Below are 20,234 nucleotides of genomic sequence, written 5' to 3'. Positions count from 1 at the left end.
CTCTTACTTCCTTCCCTAGGTATTTACCCCATTGATGTGATATGTACTGTGAGCTCTTACTAGTATTTATTGCTGCTCTTACTAGTATGTATTGTCAGTTGTAGATCTGTGTTTGATGCTCTGTTGATGCTTGTATGTCTATGAAGATTCTCAGTCATCCAGGTCATAGTTGCATTTGCATTTTGTTAAGAAATATAATCATTTAACATGTCTAATTTTAAAAGCATTCTTACTGTACAGCATTTTTTCCACACCTGCCTAAACTCTGGCACACATTCATTGTTTATCAGTCTGCGTTTATAACTAGAGATATGGCTGTAACAACATAGCGTTTTACATCTAAAATAAAAGACATGAATATGAGTCAGTGATGAAGCTAGGATCATATTTTTCCAGTTACTCCCTAACTGCAATAAAATAATCACTACTGATTGAATGCTGTAAAAAAAAAAAAAAAAAAAGGTTCACCGAGTTCATGAAAAATGCTTTGAAAACTGGTAGATGTTTTGTAAAATACTTACATGTAGGATCATTATTGATGTGATGATGATAATACATGTTTGGGATGCAATTCTTGCCTATATTGGTCATGTCAGACCTGGGAGCAGTGGTGGGTTTTATGGTAAATGTGGGACATGCATGGGTGTTTGCAGCAAGACGAACTCACACACACTTTGGAGATGATGTTTTCTTTTGAAATTGGACTTCAGTCTCTGAAAATGAACCCCAAAGACAGCCTTAAAATGATGTATTTAATCTACTTTGGTCACCAGAGTTAGTTTTATGTGTGATACTATATTTTGATCCCCCTAGATGTAAAAGATTTTTAAGACCCTTAGCTGCATGTCTTAATACTCTTCTTCAGCCTCTTTTATCACTTTAAGACCCAAGCGTACAAGTAAATAAAATAACATACAAGTGCATTCCTTAGTAATCTCTACCATAAATCAAATTACAGAGCTTCTTTGTTCTTCTAATTAGCATGGTCTGAAAGACCAATAACGTGATATTCTCAACTGATTCTGTATATTCTTGTGCTTCAAAACAACAGGTTGTAGCCAGCAATCGTTGCATTGTACAACTAGATGACTAAACAACCAATAACATGGCAGCTCAGGCATTATCAGTTACACAGTGTACAGCAAAACAAATAGCCATCATTAACCCCTCAAAAAAACATTATCAGACACAACCTGATGAAACAATACAGATACACATGCATACAATATATGGTACTCACTGAGGCATTTATAATTCATTTTCATATGAGAGCCTTAAAAATGTAATGAACCTCAAGTAAAACATTCACAAAATAGCACATTTTTAAAGGTAAAGGTATTAATTACAAGATTTAACAAGGTCAGAACCAATTGAAAGTATTTCTGCATGATAAACTTGCAAAAATCTTGTTTTGAATGTAAATTAATTCAAAATTCAACCTATAATTTTTATGATTTGGATGTTATTTTCCCTGTTTTTTGCTCTACACTCAACAACTGATATTTTAATGTCACAATGACCGATGTTTTGATTTTTCAAGCAATTTAAAGTTTATTAAATTCACTTTTGGAGCAACTATGCATAAAGAAAAGAAAACTCACATTTAAAGTGCTTGGATCCACAACTGTGTGTACAAAATACCATAGTAAAGTTTATTTCATCGCATTTTTCTACTCCACTCCATCACATGCAGCATGAATCTTCACTTCATATTCAATACAAACCAAAATGGTTGTCATGTAGTGATGTTATTGGTTGGTAATAAATAAACATTTTCATTATTTCTTCCAATATTGCGTAACTGTACCAATTAATTAGCAGCCAGCTGCAGCACGTATTTTATTATTGATTAAATATCTATATATCATGAGTTACTGATAAATGTTTATGCCAGCACCCAAGGGTTTAGCTTCTGTGCATTTATGACCAGTAATATTATGTTCAATGGGTATTTGATTGGTTTCAACAGTGTTTTGCATTCTGACTTTGACCTCTCCACAGTGCACACAGTAATGTGACACGTAATGTTCGTGAGACCAGCTCGGCTGAAGACTCGCAGTGTGACGCACAGTAAAGAATAAAGAGGCATCTTGAGGTGGCTTTATTTTACAATTCACCTAGTTATTTATTGACTAACCCATTTGGTTTGATGCAATGGTTTTTTCTCATGTGACTTCAAAAGACCGATATATGATGGAAAGATCAGCTGTGGCTTACCTTTAACCTTTGGAATACTGCTTTCGTCGTCCCTCCACCCACACGCTAATAAAATAGTTGTTATGTACTGTAGTTATGCTTGTAATTATATAGTATGTTTTTCTTCCTGGAAATCTTGTGGACTTTTTTTAGATTTTTAGAAAACACATGTGAAATGTGTTTTCTTATTTGACCTATATGCAAGACTTTCTTAAAAATCATGAAATCACACCTCCCTCTACACAGCAGTATAATGTATTCTCTTCTGCCTCTTATAATCCATCTTAAATGTTTTGTTTTCCTTATGAGAATTGTTATGGAATCAGAGTCAATGATTTCCACTGAGTTGATGATACCTATCTGCTATGCTTGCTAAGTCCACAGAAGGTCAAATGTTTCACACAGGGGGGCCACCCTGTAGTACTACACTGTGATTAGGCTGTGCTGTAATCTCTAAACCCATAAAATTCAGCTGCTTGAACTCGTCCAAACTGGTTGAGTCTTTGAAGGTTGTGAGACTGAGTGGCTCTTGGGCATGGAGTTCACTAGAGATTCACAAGTTGCCACTGGAGTCCTGTTCCACTCCTCCATGATGACGTCACGGAGCTGGTGGATGTTAGACACCTTGCGCTCCTCCACCTTCCACCAGAGATGCTCACAAGTCTTTGAGCTAAGTCAAGTCTCTCGTGGTTATTACGAATGTTGTATCACCTGCTGCGTTCAATCCAGGTTGCTTATAAAACTGCATAGCTATAAGAAATACTGTAACTGTAACCTGTTTTTTACTTGCAGAGCACAACCATGTAATGTGCACTGCAATTATTGACAGCTTATTGACTACTGTAAGTCAACACACTCCCCAGACTCTTAAACCCAGTGTAACGTTATAACTAAATAAAACTATAACGTTACATGATCAACAATAAACCTGTAACCTCTTTCTAGCCAACGGTAATAATTAAGGTGATGGCAGCCAGCGGGACGTAAATGATTACGTTAATCGACCACCACAAATTTGGCAAGTAAACAAACGCTCATTCATCTTTTCATAACAAATGACAGTCGGAGTAAACCTCTCGTAGGTCGTAGCTGAAGCAAGAAGCAAGCTAACGTTAGATGGCCAATGCTGAGCTGGTGGTGTTTACTCACCAATGGTTACTAACCTATTTGTGTTCAGTGCTTCTTTGTTTGGGTCTTGTTGTATGAAGTTTAAAGCCAAAGTTTATGATGAATGGCTCAGCAGCTATGGTGTTTGTGTTTGTCCTCTCTCACATGCAGCAGTGCGCAGCAGATGCTACGTTTTACATAGGCAGGTTATAGGTAACGGGGGGAGGGACTAACACCAAGCTCATCAGAAGTTTCCTAAAAAATAAACATTGTTCACGAGTCCCGCACTTCGAGTCCGAGTCGAGTCTGAAGTCTTTTGAGGACGAGTCTCAAGTCACTGTGTGTGCGACTTAAGTCACACTCGAGTCCGAGTCTCTAACTCGAGTCCCCATCTCTGCCTTCCATTTGATGCTGGTTTAGGTCTGGAGACATGCTTGGCCAGTCCATCACCTTTACCCTCAGCTTCTTTAGCGAGGCAGTGGTCGTCTTGGAGGTGTGTTTGGGGTCATTATCATTTTGGAATACTGGTCTCCGAAGGGAGGATCATGCTCTGCTTCAGTATGTCACAGTACATGTTGGCATTCATGGTTCCCTCAATGAACTGTAGCTCCTCAGTGCCGGCAGCACTCATGCAGCCCCAGACCACGATACTCCCACCACCATGCTTGACTGTAGGCAAGACACACTTGTCTTTGGACTCCTCACCTGTTTGCTGCCACACACGCTTGACACCATCTGAACCAAATAAGTTTATAATGTCATCAGGACATGGTTCCAGTAATCCATGTCCCCTGTCTACTTGTCTTCAGCAAATGTTTGTGGGCTTTTTTGTGCATCATCTTTAGAAGAAGCTTCCTTCTGGGACGACAGCCATGCAGACCAATTTGATGCAGTGTGCAGCGTATGGTCTGAGCACTGACAAGCTGACCCCCCTTCCCTTTAACCTCTGCAGCAATGCTGGCAGCACTCATACACCTATTTCCCAAAGACAACCTCTGGATTTGACGCTGAGCACGTACAGTCAACTTCTTTGGTTGACCATAGTGAGGCCTGTTCTGAGTGGAACCTATCCCGTTGAACCGCTGTATGGTCTTGGCCCATCTTTATGTAGAACAACCATTTTTTTTTTCAGATCCTCAGAGAGTTCTTTGCCATGAGGTGCCATGTTGAACTTCCAGTGACCAGTATGAGGGAGTGTGAGAGCGAGGGACGCCAGGGCTGCAGTCGAAAAGTCAAAAAACTGATTAATTAATATTACTTCATAACCAAGATAGAAAAAAGGCGTAGGCTATCTAGTACCAGTCACCAAATAATGGAAAGGGCACATTGAGAATACTTGCTCACACTCAACCTCCTGCCCACACATATTTATTAACTTGAATCCCAATTATTGTATGTAAACAGTGTTTCCCACAGAATGACAGCGTAACTGGCGAGAGAGAGGGATCGACCGAGCGAGAGGAGGAGCTCAGCAAATATATGCTCTGTAATCAAATATGATTTTACCCATTTTAAATAGTAAAAAACAAACAAACAAAAAAAATCAATAATATGGCGGGCCACCACATTACATTACATTTACTGTAGAGGTCATCCAGCTGGATCGTTGCCTTTATTAAGGCAAGGGTGACAGCATCTGTGACTGGAGTAAAATTAATTAATGATATTGCTGAAGGCTGGCAATACATTGGGCAAAAATAACTAATGAAAACTGAGCATTTAACGTGAGCCTACACGCTGCAACATTATCCTCACTTTGGTCATTTTACAAGACTAGTAACAGCTCACATGAGTCTCAGTTATTGTTGACAGTTCAAGACATAGACTATGCATATTAGCAAGTTATGGCGTTAGAGAGAAAAGGCTTAACCAGTGGTAACTTATATAGTGATCGATGTCCTTTATCCGTCATGGTCAGTGATTTCTTTTCTTTTATTGTATAAATTTCAAATACTACAAAACACTTTATGGCATATTTAAACAATCTGAAACATAAAATGGTGTTGAAACAGCATTAGATTACAGCAATGCCAAAATCAGGAACGAAATTGTGAGAGTCTGATTCAAGTATCATAATGTGCGTCTGTATTGCAGGGATTTTGCTAAATGTGGTCAATGGATTTTATTGTTTTAGTTTGAGAATGCTTTAAATGTTGCTGCCGCGAGGAATTGTGGGACGGCATTATCTTCTTTCCTTTCATAAAGGATAGTCCGGTGTACCCTATGCTAAAGGAGATAAGAAAAGAAGCATTGAAGCACCTTTCCGTAGCTTTAAGAGAATTCGACCAGCTCTTAACATGGCTGCCACTGAAATACTTCTGGGTCACTTCACTCAGTTAGGAACCTTCCTGAGCAAAAAGACTTTTCGAACGCAGCCCAAATTAAACACACTTGGTCCCCATTCACACCTGAGACCTTTTAAAACTAACGAGTCACATGACACCAGGGAGGGAAAATTGTTAATTGGGCCCAATTTGGACATTTTCACTTAGGGGTGTACTAGGGTTGGGCCGATAGACGGTGCCATCGTCCATGTCTATGGCTGACAGATGGTCGATGGTCGCAGGCATCATGATTGTAAAGCCCCGCCCCCCAGAATATTATTTTTTTTACCTTTTAACATAATACCACATGAAAGCAGGTTTCAATCACCACGAACAATATTATTAGAATTTTTAAATATGCTTCGCATCTTCCTTGGAATTCACTTCTCCCCGCACTCAGACACACAAGAGGCCTACACCCATGTTAAAATGCCCAACTTTACAGCAGAATAAAACATGTTTACAGCCTGGTTCAAAAAATGGTTTTAGTGCATATCGCTAATTTTGCCCTTCGTGACAACTGTGAAGGGGGTGAATTTTTTTTATAACTCACCTGTTTAAATTATATTAAGCCTTAAAGTTCTGCATTATTAGGGGAGTGGCCGCTTGGATTGACAGGCACCTTTAGTCGCTGCCACTCCTAGCAACCGGTCCGCCGTCTGTTAGCCTCACTCAACTACACAGAGCTCTGAGGTTCAGCCTGTCGGAGCCTTTTGGATATTTCTACATGCGGATACCGGATGAATAATGGCAGGCTGTGCAGTTCATTGGAGAGAGAACCTCCAGGAAATCCGTGTTCTACTTGGTGAGTGAAAATCCTTTATTTTATTTATGTGTTAACATTTAACAGGTATCGCTGTCGGCATAGAGCTTGTTAGCTTAACGTTAGCTCGTTATGCTAATTTGCCAGATACGAGCAGCCCCAAGCTGCTAAGTTAGTGTAAGTAAGTAAGTTAGTGTGTTCTAACCGCAGCTTTTAATGAGTCAAAGACAAGTCAGCAAGAAGGGAGAAGCCAAAATGTAACACTATTAGATTAACCTTAGTGTTAGACATTAGGGTGATAATGCTTTGAAGAAAAGGCGTCTGTGTGAAGTTGTAAGTAAAGACTCAGCTCTCAGTTAGCTGACGTTATGTTAACGGTAACTTTTACTAACGGGCGATGTGAGATTTAGCTACGTCCTGTAACGGAATCACTGTTCAGTTAGATACTAGTCCGATACTATATAAGTGGTTGCACCTGATCCCGATGAACACGAAGGGTTTAAAGGCAGAGAGCCGAGGGGGGAGCAGCTGCGGAGTTCTGCCTGAAACTGTCACACCAAGGAGCACCGATGCCACTATTTGAGATAGCTGTCTCTCTTTTAACTAGGCTGGTTATTGCGGCGATGCAGCCCTCTAGTGGGCGATTTAAAAAAAACAAACAAACAGCGCACTTCTCAAACACAGAAGGCTGCCTGACTTGCTCTAATTGACAAAGTATAATGCACAAATTCACCTCTTGATCTTTCTCTATCATGGTTCTATAAAGCCCCACGGAGCCACAACCAATTCAGACCATGTAAAAACCACAGAAATATGTTGTCAACATTCGATTAAGCCACTACTCTGGCTAAATCCGTCCCTTTTCACAATCTTTCCTGAGTATACTACCAGACCAGCCATATATATATATATATATATATATATATATATATAAATAATTATAATTACTATTACTATATCTCTAAAGTGCTCATTCACACCCTATCCATGAGTAAAATCTATATATTAACATTAGATTCACAGGGAATATATTGAAGTAATAAGCTTGACACACTAGATGAATAAAACACACTCTTATTAAAATTTAACAAATTTAATAATAATCTCAGCAGGTTGTTAACCAGTGAGGAGTGGTGAAACAACAGCACGGCTCTTTCGATAAATAAAAAGTAAATGTTAAGTTGCGTTCTCTGGCGGAACGGATCAGCTGTTAGCTGTAAACAAACCACAGGGCTAACGCTAACGCTGCTATGTGGCTGTGTTTTAATGGTTTAATATCCGGGTCCGTTTGTTTTGGAGAGGAGACGACCTCTGTGGTAATTCAGATCCCGGTAGAACTCTGTCAGGGCTCTGAAGTGGAGCGGACCCAGAACAACTCTCATCAGCTGTTGGCAATAAACACTAGCAGGACTAAAGTTACGGTGCGGCTGTGTTAAAACTATAACTTAGCACAACATAACTGCGCTGTAATAATGTTATGATTTATTAAATGTCACAAAATTATCAAAATAGATATTAGATATATGTCAGTCCAGTGACTGTTACCTGACAACAGACTTGCCTCTCATTCCCCGGTGCTGGCAGTAAGTCAGCCTGCTGAGTGAAGACAGATTCTGGCGACCCATGTGAGCGCTGATTAGTTCATTCCTGCTCCACAGTAGCCGAGATGTCAAGTGAAAAATGAATGACTCAAACCCAGAGACCCACAGTTATGATGCTGCGTTCCATTTACCTTGGAAGTCAGAGGTCGGAGCTGGGAATGACGTCACACCTGAGTTGACGGCGTTCCAGTTAACAAGTCGGAAAACCTCGCTCGGCCAGCTGTTTGTTTACAACTAGCCAGGTTAGCTATTGATACGACGGTTGATTAAAAAAACGCATTGTGCGGTATTTACTCACACTAAACACTGTAGCAACACGTCCACAGACAGCTGTTGGACAGCACTTTGTGTACGAACATTTATATGAGTCACAAGTACACAGAAGTGCTAATAAACTGTATAAACTACAGCTCTCACTCACTGTTGATTCCCCGACAGCCATCTTGGATCACGAAGTCGGGGTAGTGCGGTTCTCCCGACTTCCCGAGTCGGAAATCCGACTTCAGGGGGCGTTGAAAGTTCCAACTGGGAACTCGGAAATTCCGACTTCCCATGTCAAATGGAACTTCCCATGAGTCCTGAACTAATCAATTCTGTTTCCTGTGCTGACGGAGACCATGCAGCTGCTGTGTAACGAGTGAACGTTAAGAGTCCTAGACTATTCACGCATGCCTGAAAATGAACGAATTAGTCACTGAGACAACCCGTTCCTCCTGAGTCACATACAAGATTAGGTCAACTGAACAAAACGTTCTTTGAACGACACAACACTTTTCAAAACTGCTCTTCAGAAACCAACGGGTGACGTCACGGATACTACGTCCATTTTTATATACAGTCTATGGCTCTATTGCAAGAAGACAAGACACACTGGATGTAGCCTTTGAGCCAAACTGTTCCTGAAGCACTCGCTGCACCCCTTCTTGCTGCTTGTTAAGATGCTTGCTGTGAGTAAATAATTTAAGGCAATTCAGATGAGCATCAATATTTTTAACATCTCCTCTTCTCTCATCTGGCCTATGGTGGGACAGTTGGAGGACAATATTCAAAAAGATTTTATTGAGTAAAATAAACTGTATCTGAACTCGAGGAGGACAAATGGGGTTTTAAAAAAAGAAATACACTCCTGTTAGAAACTATTAAGAGGAACAGTTTTTTTATTAAGTGATATGTGATGTTATACTGTATGTCTTATGAGTTTGGTCTTCCTAGCTTCATTTCTGTCCACTGGATGGAGCTGCTGTGATGCTGTCAGCAGTGAGCAGGTTCCCACATGTGCCAGCAGATGGGGATAGATAAATATGAAAGGGTTTGTGTTCATGTCATGGTTCAAAGCAGAACTTCACTCAAAAGAGCAGTCTTATTGTTTGGTTTCCCACAGTTAACACAGTATTTGAACATGTAATGTAGAATGTAAGAAGAAAATAGGCTCTCAAAGACTTATTCATTCAAGTACTGATCCGTTGGAGCTACTGCATTGTTAATGCAGTGGGGAGTGAAGCCATTAACAGTTTGTTTTGAAATCAACATCTATTTTAACTTTAACAGCTCTCATTTAAAAGTCCTTCTGGCTGTGCTGAGTCCTTCGTCTTGTCAGCGCAGTGCTTAATCTCTTGATGTTTTGTTTGATCAGACACTATCAAAGTTTGATAGAAGTTCTGTCTCATAGCAATGTCATATATGGTTAAAGTGATAAATCAAGAATGAATGACTTTGACTGAATTGCTGGAAACAGTTTGGATGATAGAAATATAAAATAAAAATAAAGCCAGTGAGTTAATTTACTCATTTACTATACTTAAGTACAATTGTCTTCTAATTTCACTACATTTACTGTACTTTTTACTGCACTCCATGTATTCCATAACTTTAGTTACTTTGCTGATCCAGATTAATAATACAAAATATAATTAACAAATACATTTATTGAGCCCTGGGGGGAAAAACACAAGCAACAGTACATAATGTAATTAATATTAGCCCTACCTTTACCAGCTGCAACATTAAGGAGACGAACATGGTATTATATTAATAAGCATATTTTGATATCTGATGCTTTTTTATTTCTACACTGTGGTATTGCTGCTTTTACATAAGGAAAAGATCTGATGAGTACATTGTGATATGTCTGCTTTTGTTTCATTGATCACTCGAAATGTAAATGTAAAGCCTTTCAAACATGATAGATTCAAACAAGTTGTGAATGTGTTAATGTATGTACCTTGTGTATTATCACATTCTATCATGCTATATATAGCAAAGTCTGTTGTCAAAAATGGGATGTATATTTGTCAAAAGTGTCTTAAAATGCAACTGGTATCTGACGCAGCAGCAGGTCGTGCATCAAGGTAACCTATTGCTGCTGTTTATCTGCTCTCCAGCTCAGCTCCCACCTGGGCGTATCAGACAGTGTGTCCATCGGCTCCGACACCTGGCCGACCTTGGTGATGATTAATAGGAAACACTGATTCATAAGTCCTCCACACACTCTGATGGGCAGCCATTCCTCATTCTTCTTATCACAAAATGAGGGTGTGGGGGGATGAAATATGAAGTTGCTCTATGCATTTTCACAGAGTGGGTGAATCTACACTGTCTTCACTCTGTTTTTAAGACATGAAATATGCAGATTGTGTTTGGTTCTTGCTGTTGTGATGCTTTGTTATAAACACTTAGTAGTAGTTGTAGAATTTACAGACCTTAATTGTACTGTATGAAAACTATTTCAATATATTCTCTCTTTTTATTTTCTCATGTTTTTCAGTGATGACAGACATAATGTTCCGTGCCTGACCCTGATTTGAAACGAACAGAGAAAATATTGGGATTTGGGACCGCATCATTTTTTTGGAGTTGATCAGTTGGTGTCCAGGTGAACCTCAGTAACGCAGCATGACCTGAAGAGAAAGCATAAATTTATTGATACATGAAATGTTTTATTTATCAGTCATGTTAGAGTGCGGCACATTTCCATGTGATCAAATAGATTGATAACTTACTTCACTGAGCCACTCGGTGAAGGCAGAGGTGCGGGTGAAGACGGTGGGTTTCTTAACTTCATTGCAGACACGAGAGGAAACAAAGCTGGTTACACCCTGGACGTACCACCTACCATCCTGACCCAAACAGTTTAGAGGACCTCCAGAGTCTCCCTGACAGAGAAACAGAACCACAGTATAAAGTCGCTGACCTTGTTAATGGCAGGTAGTTCAGTTCTGACAGGTACAAGTTGCTTTTTTTTGTTGCCTCACACACATTGCAACCAGATACGACGTCTCCTCCTGCACAGATCATCGTGCTCTTGACGTTGATGCCCCACCAGTCACTGCGACTGCACACACTGTGCTCCACCACAGGCAGCAAGGCCTGCTGCAGCTTATCAGGCATAGGGCCATGTGCTGAGACATAGGGAGGACAGAGCAGATCAGTAACACATAAATACGTCTTATCTATACAAAGCAGAGGGCAGTGTTGGACAAGTTACTTGAAACCTGTAACCAATCACTCATATTAGTTATTTACAAATTAACTACATTGCTTTACTAAAAATATTAGCAGCAAAACTAATTAGTTGTATTACTGTTATTACTCAGCCCAGCTCCTTCAGAGGTGCCTTAACAACTCCACACCTACAAGCTGCATCATTTGCAGTGGTGAAAGAAGTACTCCGATGTAAATACCACAGTGTTCAGATACGCTGTTGTAAGTAAAATGCATTCAAAATGTTATTGAAGTATGTTAGTATGCAGAATGGCCCATTTCAGAATAATGTATGTTATATTACTGGATTATAATCATTGATAGATTACTGTACATATCACTTTGATGTTGCAGATGGTAAAAGCATGGTTTCATTTTAATTACATCATATACTGCATTGTATCTATAATAATATTAATTTATTTGTTGATAATATTTTGTATTAATCTGAAAATCTGTAAATCAACCAGTAACTCATTTTATCAAATACATGTAGTGGAGTAAAGAGTAGGACATATCCCTCTGAAATGTGGAGTTTTAAGTATAACTAATCTAAAATTGAAATGCTCAAGTAAAGTACAAGTACCGCAAAATTGTATTTAGCATTGAAGCTTATCTGTTTCCTAAACTTTTTAAATTATTTTTTCTAAAACATCAATGGTCAAACTGATGGTTGCCTGAATGTATGCTAATACATTAGAGGCACAAACTGGGTCTGGTCCCGGACCAGTCTGTCCATCAAAGCTGTCTTTAAAATCTCAAAGGATTTGTAACTGTAATGTAATTATAAAATTTCAAATTGTTATATCTTATGGATTATATATTCTGAAAAAGTAATCCCATTACTCAGTAACACATTACTGCCTAACAATGGCAGAGATTGTGCAATTGTTCATTTCAACCAGTTTGAAGCAACATTTGCGTCTGTCTGAGGCTAAATCACCCATTCATTTTCTGCAGTGATCAGCGCAAAGGCAGGATGACAGTTGAGGACACAATGACATTACTGTAAAGGTTGCCCCAGCCAGAGATGTAACACTGTGTCCCCTGGGTAGGGATCTCTCCGGCCTGAGGAAGACAAGCCACGCCAACGCTGTCATTCATAATGGGGCTCTTATCCAGTTTCAGCAGGGCAAGATCATTGCTGTGAGAAAATCATTATAGACAGATTTTCACTGATTGAGAAAAGTACTTTTTAAACCAGCTAAGGTCATTCATTCTGATTGTTTTTATTTTCTTTAATGATTATATGAATTTGTTAAATTTCTTACAGTACATCCTAAATGGGTCAGTTGGTTACATTAGTTTATTATTTGCTTTTACGTCGACTTCATATTGTAGATTTTTTGCGTGGTGTAAATTAACAAACAATAATTTTTATGCTTCTTAAGGATGCCACTAATGATACAAACACAAGGTTATTTATTGATTTGCAATGGAGAAATTATTTTTCAAATAGTCTTTTAAATCAACTCACCCTTGAGCCACAAAGTTGATGTCCCACTTGGGATGGACAACGATACGCAGAACATCTCTGATCTGTTCAGTGCCCTCTTCCTGGTTCATGTTATGCTCTCCCAAGACGACACGGTACACATCTCCTGGCCTGTAAGACACCGTAGTTTCTATCATTTCAGATTACATTTCCCTGTGTTATTTCCTTCATACAGCATATTTCTGCCTTTGGCATTTGCATCACATTGCTTCAATAAATCCTTGCCCTCTGCCCTGTAGCTCCCACTTTTTATCCCAGGTATCACATAGTAGCTTTCTTGTCTTATTATTAGTCACCAGATGCAGTGTCCAGCAGTCAGCACCCAACGAGGTCCAATCAGAGTCCCTCCACACGTGTGATGGAAACGGCTGCCGTGCTTCACCTGCAGGGAGATCTGAGGAAAAAAGGATAAGAATTAGAAGCCAGTTCTACAAAAGACATACATTTCACATTGAGATGAAAATACCTGCCAAGGCCAGCTGTGGGGGCGAGCATCCTCTCCATTCACCACCCTATTGGTATAAGGCTTGACAGCAGGTGTACCACATCCAAAAACTACAAACACACAATATTGGATAACTTAAATTAATTTAGTGCTTAATTTTAATGTCTGACATCTGTTTTTTCAACAACTGTGCCACTTTGTTGTTCAGTTAGCTCCAGCTAAGCTAATGCTACTCACCATATGCTAAGTGAATGAGCAGTAGGACCAGTGTCTTCATCATGGTGTCCTGTATCTGTAGATACACTCTCTCAGCTCAGGTCGGCTCTCTTATACCTCCTCAGTCTGTCTGTCGACTCAAACGCAGATTACACTGAACCTGTGGAATTTTGTTATCAGCGTCCACTGCTGATTGTGGCTGGGAAAAAAGTCCTGTTCCACAGATGCATCAGTTGGTCAGCAGGCGCACTAAACTGTTCACGTATGGAAAAACGTGAGGTTTATCAAATGTGAGTGAGACAAATTTGGCCACTGTAATTTACACAAGATTGCCAGTGTACATGTGCTCACATACATGTGATAATTTCCCAGCACAGAAAGAAGACAATATACAGGTGCTGGTCATATAATTAGAATATCATCAAAAAGTTGATTTATTTCAGTAATTCCATTCAAAAAGTGAAACTTGGACATTATATTCATTCATTACACACAGACTGATATATTTCAAATGTTTATTTCATTTAATTGTGATGATTAAAACCGACAACTAATGAAAATCCCAAATTCAGTATCCTCGAAAATTAGAATATTACTTAAGACCAATACAAAAAAAGGATTTTTAGAAATGTTGGCCAACTGAAATGTATGAACATGAAAAGTATGAGCATGTACAGCACTCAGTACTTAGTTGGGCCTCCTTTTGCCTGAATTACTGCAGCAATGCGGCGTGGCATGGAGTCGATCAGTCTGTGGCACTGCTCAGGTGTTATGAGAGTCCAGGTTTCTCTGATAGTGGCCTTCAGCTCTTCTGCATTGTTGGGTCTGGCGTAAACTTCCTGGTAGACGGCTGCGTTGACCTTGGACCTCAGAAAACACAGTGGACCAACACCAGCAGATGACATGGCACCCCAAAACATCACTGACTGTGGAAACTTGGATGCAAAAGAGGCTGCAGCAAACGAATGTGTGTACATAATGTTCTCCGAAGAGTTGAGTTAAATAATTCTTGATATTAGATGCTGTTGTGGATGAGTGCAAAAATACTCCATTACAAATAAAACTCCTTCATTCGAAATGTCACATAAGTAAAAATATGTAATACATAAGTATTATCAGAAATATGTCCTTAAAGTATCAAAAGCAAAAGCGCTCATTATCCAGAGTGGAGCTTGTTGGTGCCATATTTTTACATATAATTGATTTGTTACTTCTGATGTATTGATGTGTATGAAATCTTAGAGCTCCTACTGAGGTGTTTTTGCTCATGCTACCTAAATAGACTCTTAGTACTCTTAAGACTTCTTAATGGGACAGTGGGTGTACAGACTGTGCTTCATTGACATCTCAATCACCCTTTATTTAGTTTTGTTGTACCTGTCAGTGTGGGACAACTATTCTTATTGGAATACAGAGTGTGGTGACTGTGTTAATCTGTATTATTTCGCCCTACTATGCTGTGATTGGCTAGCTTGTTACTTTGACGCCTCCTTGTGATCGCACCACAGGTTTTTCTGTTGAACTTTTGCAGGTCCAGCTAGCAAGCCAGTGACACTACTGATTTGACAATGATGTAATAATAATAGCCTATAAATATTTTAAATTCTTCAAATAATCCTTTAAAAGGGGATGTAACTCAATTGTATTGGTTCATATAACATTTGCAATCATTCATTCATATTCAAAACTTTACTCAATGAGCATACATTCAATCTTGAACCACATGTTGTCATTAAGAAAAACAAAATTAACATTGGTTATGCTGTCTAGGGAGAGGTCTATGCTATATTATCTTAACACAAGTCCCTCAGAAGTATTAGTGTAACTGTGGTAAATTACCAGATATTTCCTGTTATGTAATAAAGACTAAGTAGAAAATAAATGCAGTCACAGGCAAGGCGCACTTAGGGTCTCTGTCATCCCACGCTCACAGCTAGCGTCCAATCACAAGGACGTGTCAAGTAGCAAGCACTAGCCAGTCACTGCAATGTAGGGCAGGACTTAACTTGATGTTAAACAGAAAAATAATGCCACCTGACAAGAGGTGTAATCAGCCAGAGTGATTGAACACATCTGAGTTGTTGTGCAGAGCCTTTAATTACAGTATTTCTCTCTGAAATGTAGGGGATTAGAAGTATAAAATTGCTTCACTAACATATATTGTATACAACTGCTATATCAAAATTGTCAATATTACATCTGGTCTGCTTAAATCTCCATGACCATATACTGCTGGAAATCCCCCAAAATATGAACTTTCATAATGAAATTAAATAGTTTTTCCTCCCTGTGCTATAATACTATATTGCAACAATTATAAAACAGAGATTGTGGTGAGTTTGTTTTAGTAACTACTGTTTCCATGGTCAAGAATTCATTTTAATTAAACATTTAAAAGTGTTTTAGGGTAGATTTTCCACTGAACATTAACATTCTTGTGCTCATGACCATCCACAGAAAGATCAATAGGTCCTCCTCTGTCTTACTGTAATGTGGCCATACCAGTTTAGTGCAGTGTTGTAGCTGTTTGGGAGTCAAGCATGGTTGAAAGTATAGCTAGATTTGTCACATAGTAACAGGAATGGGTACATTTAAATGATTTGGGTAGTTACTAGTTAGTATTAGTGAAACCTTCATTAATGTAAAATACAAGGCGAGAGACCTCACGTTCCTGACATCACACTGATTTCAAACACCGCAATGGCAGCTTATCACCAAATATGTTATCGAAACAAAATAACAACATGAGAAAAAACAGCATGAAGAAAGCCCACAGCTTGAACACATAGAACAAACTATTCCTAGAGTGAAACTGTGGGGTATGTGAAAATGAGAGTAGCTGACGCAGCAACTGAGTGAGGGAAGCAGAAAACAAGGGAGAGGAAGGCAGAGACGAGGGTTTAGTGTCATCAGCTTTCTTGGTGCTCAGTGCACTGCGAGAAATACATTTTCTTCCTGCAACCACAGTACTGGATAGTTTTGGGTTGCCTTCAAGAGAAACAGTCCTGTAACAACTTTCTCTCCTTTAATAACATGTTATACATTCACAAAGGGGCCCACACTCCTGCTGAATCTGGAGCCAATTCTTCACGCCCCGCTCAGACAGTATCCTTTCCTCCTGAGGGAAGCTAATATCACTCTCTGGAGAAGACGGCGTGCATCTATAAATTTCCCATTTTAGGAAGCAAATCAAATCAATATTGCCTCAACAGCTAAAAGGCTTTGCTTGTTTTCTCACCGTGCTGAGATAACTCCCTACACCAGACGTTGCATGAAGATTTATGAAGCAGACATGTGCTGTATGTTTGCATAACAGAGCAATGACAGAACTGTGAATAATTCAGATTAACCACTGATGCTGTTTACAGGAGGTCACTCGGGTGGGAATTGTCATTTGTTTTTAGTGAGTGTGTATGGAAAACAATAAATTGTAAGTGTTTAAGTAAGTTAAATTTTGTGAAAAAGAACCAAATGTCAATTTTAAATCATTTTAATGTTAGTGGAGTACTGTTATTTAAAATGCAAATAATGGATTTTACAGCGCTGCAACTTTATTGCAGAACTTTCTATCACGTGACACATTTAGCAGTTTTTTATACTTTCATTTTCACAAGACTAAGATTACAGCCATGCTAGCAGCTCTGTGAGACTGCACTTAGGGACAGCAGCGTGTGGAGCGAAATGCTGTTGTCACCGTGCTAACGTGCTCACAATGGTATTGCTAGCATGCTGTTGTTTGGCAGGTATTTTTTTACCATGTTATTGGAAACACAGGAAACACAAAGTACAGCTAAGGCTGTTGGGCGTTGCTCATATTGTGTATTAGCTCATAAACCAATTGTTTTACCTGATGATGGTGCCAGATGTAAAGTTAAGGGATCACCAAAGCTTTTACAAATCTTTCTGAGGAATGTCATTTACAACATTTACTTTATCAAAAAGTCCTGAGGAAATGATTCCTGTATCATATTACAGTACGTGCCATTTTATAGCATAATATATTTGGGTTTTATGATAAAATGCTGGAAAAAATGTGGTTTGGTGTAAAGTTATATGAGCTGTTCCTGAACTACCTACAGTTATAACCCTTTTATTGTTTTTTTTCTCTGTAAAAAATTTTGTTCTGCTGAACTACGTAAATCGATATTTCCAAAGAGAAATACAGTTACCCACAGAAGCAGGTCTGCTCTTTATTCAGTGGTAGCTCAAGACAGAGATAAATTATCTGAGACCAGCCAGCATCGTTTAAGGCCAAGTATATATCTCCCAAGGTTTTCAGATATGTCAAAAATCTGAGAAGTGCAGCCTGGAGACGAAGGAAATGCTGCCAATTAGACCTTTGAAACATAAATCACACTTTACTGCTCTGTCACATCAAGTGGCCAATATTCAGTTTCCAGTCACAGAGAAGAAGAATATCAGTCATTAATAAGAGGCAAAAAAAAATAGGTTGAATAAATGCATAGCACATGCAGCTTCTCATGAGTTAGTTCACAATATCACCTTTCACCACAAGAGAGGCAAAATGTGGTAGTGACAGTAGTGTTGTAGTCAAGACCGCCCAAACTGAGACCAAGTCAAGACCAAGACCAGAGGTTATCGAGACTGAGACAAGACCAAGACTTTTAGGGGCTGAGACCAAATCGAGACCAAGACCGAGTCAAGACCAAGTCCAGTTCCCCACATTACATGACACACAATAAAATGTGGATCGAGATCATAGGTACTTCTCAAATTGATCTGAAAGGTTCACATTCCCATTAAAACACCCACATATAAACACTAAGAGCGGAAATCAACGTAAGCATCGCAATCGGCGTTAGGGTTATTGGTTGCATTTGAAGCAGTACGTTTTACATCCAATCAAAGTTAGGATATTAACAAATAAATCAGACAATGCACGAGCAATTTATTGATATTCCCAAAGTTATGTTTTTGAATGGTGTTGAAATAAAATCCAGAGTCCTTAATGACCGAGACAAGACCGATTACAAATGCAGTCGAGTCTGTGACAAGACCAAAACCATCAAAAAGACTGGTGTATACTACAACAGTAGTATACAGTATATCTCCAAGTGATTAATAATATTTTACAAATGGGCAGCATACACAGCATATAAGAAATCTTTAGACATTTTGGGAAATATGCTTGAGATGATATCAATCTTATCATCTAACTCTTGTCCAGAATGTGACTATGCGTGTTTCCCCAAATCTCAAACTACTTTTACATGGTCTTCCAGTATCTTCAACCAAGTCCAGTTTCCCTTGACTTAACCTTTGTTGCATAACTATGACCTGGATGACAGACAATCTTCACAGACTACTTTTACATGGGTTTCATTATAATTCACAGCAATGCTCAACGATCGGATTCAATTTTATGATCAATCAAATCGTTCCAGTCTTTCTTTGGCTCCCCTTGGCTATATCAGTATCATCCGGTTCTTCCGTGCTTGCAGAGGACGGTTGCTGGTGATGGAGAAAGCAGAGTGAAGTCCGCCTTAAGGCTCCAGTCAGAGATGATTATGTCTGCTAGTAGCTCCACACAAAATGTAGCCTTCAGGTGGGTTTTTTAACATGCTATCCTCTTCTTTAGCTACTGAGACACTGCACTGTTCTTATTGCTGCTCCTCTTCTCTGTCATGATAGATGGGATGGGTTTAACCGAATTATTGCAGCAGATGTTGATTCTGAGTGCTTCTTAGAACATTTACTCAGCCATGAAACGCTGTGTGTGTAATTCTTTTCCAGCAATGCCCTATTTCACACTTTGCTGCACAGTCTCCATTTCTCTGTTGGACGCTGCTTTACTGGTGGTTAAGTGCTTTGTTCAGTGGGACCAACAGAGGAGTGTCCAATTTCAAATTCATTTCTTACGCTATATATGAAGAATTAGAAGAATGTTAAACATTACTCATTATCTGTCTGTGAGAGATTGATACGTCACTTCACATTTGGATGGACTTGGCCACAGTTCTCGGTTTTAGGTTATTTCGGGCTCACCTGGGGATGTTAACAAATGAAATGTTATATTTAAGCTCGTTGTTGTACGGTTTAATAATAATAGTAATAATAATCTTTATTTGTAGAGCACTTTTCAAAAACAAGTTACAAAGTGCTTTAACAAGTGTAAAGACAATAATACCCAAGAGACAATAATACAAAAACAATACAAGATAAAAACATGAAAACATTAAAAAGACTAAAATACACGTTTAAGATAAATATAAAATTAGTAAAATACAATAAAATAAAAGGGATAAAATAAAGTCAAATAAGATCGGGAAAGGCTCTCCTATAAAAGTATGTTTTAAGAAGGGACTTAAGAGTTCACTGACTCAGCCGCCTTGATTTCCTCGGGCAGGCTGTTCCAGAGCCTCGGGGCCCTGACAGCAAACGCTCTGTCCCCTTTAGTTTTCAGTCGAGACTCTGGAACAGACAACAGACCTCTGCCCGAGGATCTCAAGGTACGTGCTGGTGCGTATGGGACTAAAAGGTCAGAAATATAACAAGGCGAGAGGCCATGAAGAGCTTTAAAAGTGATCAATAGAATTTTAAAGTCAATTCTAAAACATACTGGGAGCCAGTGTAATGAAGCTAAAAT

At 39.0% G+C, this 20,234-nt stretch overlaps 2 protein-coding genes across 2 annotated transcripts in view; both read right to left on the bottom strand.

The window, feature by feature from the left end:
* Positions 1-20,234, bottom strand: part of LOC123971410 (cytoplasmic FMR1-interacting protein 1 homolog) — a 1,205,200-nt gene that overhangs the window by 444,212 nt on the left and 740,754 nt on the right. The window lies entirely within an intron of this gene.
* LOC123971224 (chymotrypsin-like elastase family member 3B) lies at positions 10,970-13,691 on the bottom strand. Its single transcript, XM_046049934.1, has 7 exons — positions 13,649-13,691; positions 13,433-13,521; positions 13,263-13,360; positions 12,949-13,077; positions 12,479-12,615; positions 11,247-11,389; positions 10,970-11,143 (listed from the first exon to the last, which is right to left on the bottom strand). The coding sequence occupies exons 1-7, from the start codon at positions 13,689-13,691 to the stop codon at positions 10,970-10,972; spliced, it is 813 nt and encodes a 270-aa protein (XP_045905890.1).

Source organism: Micropterus dolomieu, linkage group LG05 (assembly GCF_021292245.1).
Source record: "Micropterus dolomieu isolate WLL.071019.BEF.003 ecotype Adirondacks linkage group LG05, ASM2129224v1, whole genome shotgun sequence".
NCBI lineage: Eukaryota > Metazoa > Chordata > Actinopteri > Centrarchiformes > Centrarchidae > Micropterus > Micropterus dolomieu.
The sequence above is the reverse complement of the archived record's forward strand: the minus strand, read 5'-3'. Positions and strand labels throughout refer to the sequence as shown.